This window comes from Saccoglossus kowalevskii, chromosome 18, assembly GCF_978046115.1.
Source record: "Saccoglossus kowalevskii chromosome 18, keSacKowa6.1, whole genome shotgun sequence".
NCBI lineage: Eukaryota > Metazoa > Hemichordata > Enteropneusta > Harrimaniidae > Saccoglossus > Saccoglossus kowalevskii.
The window spans coordinates 22,233,796-22,242,046 of record NC_140658.1 but is presented as its reverse complement, the minus strand read 5'-3'; the positions used below and the strand labels follow the sequence as shown (position 1 = coordinate 22,242,046).

At 36.5% G+C, this 8,251-nt stretch overlaps 1 protein-coding gene across 1 annotated transcript; it reads left to right on the top strand.

Moving 5' to 3' along the window:
* Positions 1–713: 713 nt before the first annotated feature.
* On the top strand, positions 714–4,841 carry LOC100375494 (ectonucleotide pyrophosphatase/phosphodiesterase family member 7-like). The gene is made up of 6 exons (XM_078014491.2): positions 714–776; positions 1,520–1,703; positions 1,842–2,443; positions 3,404–3,544; positions 3,769–3,891; positions 4,650–4,841. Exons 1-6 carry the CDS (start codon positions 714–716, stop codon positions 4,839–4,841), a joined length of 1,305 nt encoding a protein of 434 aa, XP_077870617.2.
* Positions 4,842–8,251: the final 3,410 nt, after the last annotated feature.

Genomic DNA, 8,251 nt, shown 5'->3' with positions numbered 1-8,251 from the left:
GATTTATTGATTTGTGAAGAAAAATAATAACAAAAAGCAAGAGAACGTTGGTTTTAATTTTCCCGGGTACCAAAATAGTGGCAAATACCAAAATAGTGGCTTAACAATTGTCCGTATCGTCCATGTTACCCAGTCATGGAAGTGATAGACACTGTCAGATGATAACTAGTTGGATGGGTGTACGTGCGCAAAACTGAAATGTAGCGATAGGTATGTACGAATGTATGTCTGTTCTACATGCCGGAGAGATCTAATATCAAGTGTGATACGCAATACAAATATTTATATTTAAATACAGAGCGAGAGACGCCAGCAAAGGTATATCAATACCGCATGGTCAGATAAGGTGTTAGCCTTTGTCGACCTTTGTTCATATAAAATAATCTATCATATTTAGACCAGCCCAGATCATGCAAATTTCAAAATAAAACGATGACGTCACATAGGTATATTGGACGAGAAGTCACGTTACTTACTGACTGCCTGATATGATGGGCATTTGAGTGAATACTGTTTTATAGGTACCTGGCTGTTTTAGGTGAGTGGTTTATTTTAATTCAATGCATTAGTTAAATAAATAGGATTGAATCGCAGCTTCTACATCCGAGGTGTAAGAAATGCACACACACACACACACACACACACACACAAATAACATCGTCAGTGGCGTTTTATTATTTTTACAGGAAAACTCTTAGTTGATTTTCTTAACAATGATGAGATTCGTGACTACTATGACAGTTTTTGTAACTTGCCTTCTAATTGGCACAGTGCAGGTAGGTTGGCATGGATAAATACTGAGCGACAATGTTTCAGAACCGTGCGTAGATTTTGTTTCACTCTCACTCAATCTATTGCCGTCGATTCGATGTTGTATTTCCGACGAGTGTGACAAAAAAAAAATACATTTCGTTGTTGAGGTATCGTATCTTGTATAAGGAACGAGCCAACGCTTTACTGTGTGTGGCTTTTGTTGGTCATTTTGTGCATACTGCATTGCATTTTTTACTTTATTGGGTGTAATATCTAAGCATAAAACAGACTAGTACTCCATATCGCACTCATTGATTTGCAAATTAATTACTAGTATATTGCATATAATACAAGTCTGAGTATAGGAAGGCTCGGGAAAGTGCACGAACCGGGATTCTTTAGATCATTCAAAAATGGGTTAAAAACATTCTAGTCGAATATTAGTCAGGTGAGTTATGTGTACTGTGTTATAGTATTAGAAACAATAAAATGAACGGATTACCTAGTAACCACACAATGGCAGCTCAAATGTCTCTCCTAACTATACAGTCATTTAGATAAACGCTCAGATTATAAATATTATAGTAGTGCGCACGAAGTTAATGAAACACAATAACGTTCTATAATGACCATTTTTTATTTATTTATGAAGTCCAATTTATCGTTACTGATACGCGCCCCATTGTAGCGATACATGGTGATCTGATTAGATATATTCAGTATGGCTTATTGTGCTTTAATACTTTATCCTGCCATGTTTGCTTAGGTAGTCAGCGGTACGCGGACTGGTCACAAGCTGTTGGTTGTCTTGTTTGATGGTCTTCGCTTTGATTTGCTTGGAGAACATCTGAAAAGTTTTGAGATGTTAGCACAGAATGGCGTGCGAAGTGTTTTCACCACGCCTCCGTTTCCAACAATGTCGTCGCCAAGTATGTACACCATAGCGACAGGTATGTATGTCTTAAGGACGTTATCCAAGTTATAAACAGATTCCGCCTGAGATGGCGTTTTCTTGTGGTTTCTGCCGATAGAGGGAAATGTTCAACAATCGACGCTGTGCATATTATCATAACGTTGTGTCATAATAGGTCTGTATGTTGAAAACCATGGCGTAGTTCACAACAGTTACTATAATGCAACGAGTGGAGAAGTGTATGGATATTACAAGACACTCAACATCACCGAATGGTGGGACACCGGCGCTGAGCCTGTGTGGGTGACTGGTAAGCTGCAGGGACTGACGGCTGGTAGCTACGCTTACCCCGGAGGCTCCGTGCCGATCAAAGGAGTCATCAGCGACAAAGTAGTATATAGTACGCCGAGAACAAATTACAGACCTTTGGAGAAAAAAATCGACGACATAATAAGGTGGTTAAGTGACGACGATATCGATATTGTATTCATGTGGCACGGACTACTTGATGATTTGCTACACGTTACAGGAAAATCCTTTCTCACGGACGTGGCTTTGAATCAAATTGACGATGGGGTCGGTTATTTGTACGAACAACTCGAAGACAAAGGATTGCTTAACACTACACACGTGTTGATAACGTCAGACCACGGCCACGTAGAAATAGAAGAAAATATTCACCTTTTCAAGTACATCAGTAGGGATGACCTCGATTTTTATCTGGGAAGTGATGGCGCTTTCACCATGATTCTGCCAAAAGAAGGAAAACTTGAGCAGGTGAGTAGAGAAGGCAGCTTCAATGAGTTGCATGATTATTTCCGGCAGCTTGAGGTAGAATGCTACTTGCGGTTTTTTTATGTGCCATATGACAGTAGCAATGTCTTGTTTCAAAAGTTTGGTAAACTATCAATCTGTTTTTTTTTATTAAAAACGGTAAAACAATACGCATAAAATGTTTGTTTAGCAGAGGTTTTCATAGAACACAATGAACACACATTTCCCCGAAAAAATAAAAATATTGTTATTTTTTTAAAAACTTCTAGACATCACGAAGTACCTTGTAAGACAGTATATCATTTTGTTCACCACATCTCACCGCACTGAGATATTGAGATATATTCGTTTCATAGGAAACAATCATTATGGTAAAATGCCCTAAAACAGACAAAACTTACTATTTTCACACCATTTGTGTACTTATTTTTCTCTGCACTGAGTACGGTGACCCCATATTTGATTCCATTTTCCCTATCCTCGTAACATGAAATACGAATTGAGTAAAAATGAATAAAATTACAATATTTTTACTTTTGTGAAGCATTCTATCTTAAAAGATGTTATTGCTTTATAAAACCAATATCATGCTAAGAGCAATTCAACTTTGCGCTATATACTATTAAAATGAACAAGGTACGTGAAACATGAAAGTAAACACTGTACTATGCTTAGCAAAGTAACGTCCCGTAAGCGTCAATAAACATAACTCATTACATTCGCGATTTGAACTGTTATTCAATTCATAACACAACAGTACATGATATTATTTGATCATAGCTGCCCTCTATGGATCTAACAAAAGTGTTTCAACTTCGTGGATATAATGCATGACACAACGAGTAACTCGTAGTTGTTTAGTGAAAATGAGACCAATTCAGTCACTTTAACTTGACCTGTATTCTGGGCCAAGCGTGCCATATTTGAAAACTATATTGAAAAATCGCATGTCTTTCCTTGCAGATATATGAGCAGTTATCGGATGCGCACCCACATATGCATGTTTATAAGAAAGCGGAAGTTCCAAAACATTTACATTTTTCTGAACATGAACGAATATTACCATTGGTTGTTATTGTAGATCCACCATATACTATACTAACGGTAAGTTAACATTCCCGAGGAGAAGGCGCCACCACATGACGGAATGAGTTATGCTTTTGTTTTCCGAATAGCCATTGCTTGAAGTGATATTGTTCTAACCGAGTTAAACAAATAACATTACTCTATTATTTCATAAATTATTTGTCATTGAGAACGACATATATATCCTAACATACTAGCTCGTTGTTTCATGTCATAATTATCATCGTTTATTCCGAGTATAGATGAACATCAGTCTCATGAAAACTCAGCACGGCTATGACTACAGAAACTGGGAAATGTGGAGCCCACTGTATGCAATTGGACCACGATTCAAGACGGGATACACAACACAGCCTTTTGAATCAGTAAGTGAGAATCATTTGTAACGCAATGAAGATTGAAGTATTTGTCATTGTGAAACTAGTGTAGTTTAATCTTGAAATACAAAAAAAAAAAAAAAAACTATTTTAATAAAACAGTGAATACGTAATATTAAAATAGTCATCGTAGGAAACCTAGACCTAATCGAATAGAGGCCCGACTCGACTACGCCAAATAGACAAGTTAAACAAATACGTGGTTGAATGTATTTCTCTGATTCGATAAGACACAAAGGCTTGTCAGCTAACGGCGAATCCTCTAGTGCGAGCACGAAGTGCCAAAAGGGAGGACAATAATCAGCCCCGATGTCATCACAGCTAACGATTATCTAAATGTTAGACGGTGATACACAGTTTAAATTAACTTCCATAGAACCGCACACAAACTTAATAATTGTCGACACATTTAAATCAAAACCACGATCAAATCACGCACGTAAATATTAACCATTTTCTGGGCAGCAACACGTTTGAAGGGTTTCCTCTGTACTTCAGTGACAACTGATGTGTTTCCAACCCCTCATACAAACACAAAATTTTTCAACTAACATACCGTGTCCCCAGTGAAACACGGATAAGTATTGTCGAAGGAATATATAAATACATGTATACAGCAGGCATCTGATCGTCACATGATCAAAATTACTTCCCACCTATCTTCCTAATATGATTCTAAATTTGGCCCTTTTCTTTCACCATGGTAACACTTAATACTTCACTATTTTTCGTTGTCTCTTTGACAGATTCATCTTTACCCGCTGATGTGTGAATTACTCGGTTTACAACCCGCACCCAATAATGGATCACTGCACATTACTATGGATATGTTGAAAGATATAACTACTAGCACGTCCGCCATGTTATCAAGAGCTACTCATATAGGTTGTGTAATGGCAATGGTGCTAGTGAGGACCGTGAATATGACGTTTCTATGATTTTTTTTTCTTTCTTTTTTTTTCTTTTTCTTAACGTTCTCTGATTTAGTTTTGCAATTTGAAATTATTGCCACAAAATAAACAATAAATTGTTCGTTTTATTGATATACTAAAACAATACTATTCATTACAGTGGGATATCGGATTGAAGTCGATTACATGATATGTCCGGTGTCTGTATGCCATGGAATTAGCGTTGTAGCTGGATGTTGGTACAATGGGTTGTGTGCAATTCACCACGGACCATGTCGTATCATTTGACAACAAACATGTTTATCGTTACATTAAGCCATAACACGACACTTTGAAATCGGAAAGGCATGTGTTTTGACCGATAAAGGCACTAAAACCTTACGTTTTAGACATATTGTAATTCTTTGCCTATAATATTTTGATGATAATGGAACGACTTTGTTTGTTAAACTTTTTCTATATTTTCTTATGGCTGCTTGATGGTGTTCTATACACAAATAAACGTCATGTTAGCATGTGTGGTTGACTGGATACGTTCATGTTTAGTTTGTGTGGCGGATTCGACTCACTTGTGCTTAACCCGCTTTCTTCTGAAGCCAAGGAAGGTCAACATTTAAAACCTACACAAACACTTACCAGGATATTATTACATGTAATTAAATGATGTATATCACATATCATGCAGCTCATCAAAAAATGACACAAATTTAATTTGGAAGTGAATGGGCAGGCTTCCAGTAGAAACCAAATCATTAATTGCCGTCATGAAAAATTATGTTAATCAGAATTGACACTCAGTGGGTCGAATTAAGGCAATCAATAGTAAACGAACTCACATACTACGAGTAACTTGCCGAATATAAGATAAACATCACTTCTTAATTTTGTTATTAAAACAACAAATAAGTGTTTTTGACAAAAAACTTAAAATCAATAAACCATTTAATATACAAATGTAAGTTTGCTGTATCTATTTATATTATCAGCCTTTTAAAACATTATTATTTGTATGTGTACCAGAGCATTTCCACGGACTTTTGCGTAATTATTCTGAAAGCTTCTGATACAAATGTTATAAATTGAATTATTTCAACCAGATTTGATAGTATAGACTCAGGAGTTTAATCCGTTGTTTGTTTTTGTCACTTCCAATCTAAACTCCCGATGACGAGCGATTTATTGTATTCTTATTTCCATAAACTGGCATACCAATTCAGAAGAACACGCAATATAGAACACATCAATTTCATAAATGCAGTTTGGTGGTTGCCACTACATATACACATTTACATATATCACATGTATTTAATCTCAACTTCTAAATTACTGACAGAAAAATCGCCTAAGTAAAATTAATGTGACATTAAAATGCTACAGGCATTCGGTATATGAGTAAGTGTCAAATATATGTCTGAAACACGCAATTTCAATAAATATAAGGGAATGGTTTGAGTAAAGTGAAAATTGTGAACGTTGCTCTACTAGAGTTGTATTTATCATAACAGTTTTTTAACCTTGTTTTAAAACCTAATAATGCGAACACGATAATTTTTTGTTAGTTGGATTTGGCTAGCTGACAATTTACATTTAACACCTGCAGAGTCGAATGCAACGTAGTACACATTGTCAGAGACCACTTGTTGAGGAACAACAGAATGAGGTATCCAAAAAAAATGCAAGTCAGATATTAAATCTATTGAACTTTTGCCACCTGTTTCTCTGTTGATGCACAGGCGCAAATATGTTGACATACGTTTTGTGAATTGTTTTGAAGGGGAAACGTTGTTCGGCACTTCACTGGAAACATAAGCATAGTATTATGATGCGGTTAATTATCGTGTTCTAAAGCCAATCATCTGAGGTAACAGAGATCGGGGAATTCGCCACCTTTCCACTGAACAAAACACACGAAGAATGGTATCGTATCAACCTCTCATCCCAGCACCACAGGGGAACTGCTTGACGCTACTTTATTAGCCTTTCCAAACCCATCGCCTCTTATATGGACGTTCAAGAGCTCGAGGCGTGGCCTCCACACATATAGCCAATCACACAAAGTATTTAACACGCCATAATATATCTGATTGATTGCCCCTATATTAGGGAAATAACTTCTACATTGAAACCGTTAGTTTATACCCATCGGCGCCATAAATATTAAAACAACATTCCATAGTTGACATTTATATCCGCCAGTTGTTCCAATCACTGATCCCACTAATCCCCTAGTATGCGTATGAACCTGAGCATGCATATAAGTTATGAGCAGGTGTGGATTGACATCGTCCAGATCTTCCATCATATATCAACTACCCAGGGGTCATCAGTGAATGTCGTTATAATTGCCAAAAGCTGGCTCACATCTAAATACATGGAAATATAAATCATGACACTATGTGTATTTATGCATGATATATGTTCCCGGCATATCTCACAGACAATAATTATTTAATTCGGGTTTACGTAATATCATCCACTGACACGTGGTATATGGGTAGTATCGTCATCTGCCTTGATCAATAACTATACTAGTTATGAACGCTCTCAGGGGTTGGCAATTTATATATCCCTATACGATTCCTGGAAACATCACATAAAACAGAATGCGAACTGAAGATCATGACCGAGCTCTCTACCCTAAGAATATTGGAAGCTATGCACCAGCCAAGCCTTACATTCAACTCTATCATCGTATTGTTTAGATCACTATTACGTGTAATTCCCTTCAATCATGGGCATAATTACTTCGGATTCAAAAATCGACTTCTACATCATTTTAATAGTAGGTTTGTATTTCGTAGACTCCATAGTCATAGAAAAACCCGATTACTGCGGGAAGTTCGAAAACACATTCATACAGATGTTGATGGTTTATATTGAACACTGACCCCACTAATCCCGTACGTGACTAGTATTCACCTTAGAGAATATGTAATATTTCATTGCTAATCCAAGCTATGTTTTACAGCGATTGATTTTGTATCTCGGAATGGTTGCTGTCATTACTAGATTAATCAAAATTGTACATGTGCTCGTCGTTATTTCAGAAAAGTAATAGCCGCATCATGTGTAACATAAATCGTTCATAATATATTTCTTGACATTATGTTTATGGATATAAATATTTCGAGCTGATCAATTTTAAGAGTTAAGAGTTTTCAAGATGACCTCTGAAATTAACAATACACTCACTCATAAATGTACATGTACGTTTCATTTGCTGCTGGTCCACTTTCCCTATCGGTACTGTCTGTGAGCATTGGATACACCGTTTTCAGCGAATGTACAAAATTATATGTTTTATTATATGAACTCATAGTTGAATATTTAATAATTTCTTATTAGCAGAATGCATACAACATCTGCCGCCCAATGGCGCGTTCGGCAACGATAACAATATTAAGTTAGAATATGTTTTAACACTGAACATACAGTCT

Excerpts from the sequence above, each read along its gene's own strand:
- LOC100375494 (XM_078014491.2), top strand. The coding sequence starts at position 714 with ATGATGAGATTCGTGACTACTATGACAGTTTTTGTAACTTGCCTTCTA. Across the intron at positions 1,704-1,841 it reads TATGTACACCATAGCGACAG|GTCTGTATGTTGAAAACCAT; the intron begins GTATGTATGTCT and ends GTGTCATAATAG. Across the intron at positions 3,545-3,768 it reads CACCATATACTATACTAACG|ATGAACATCAGTCTCATGAA; the intron begins GTAAGTTAACAT and ends TTCCGAGTATAG.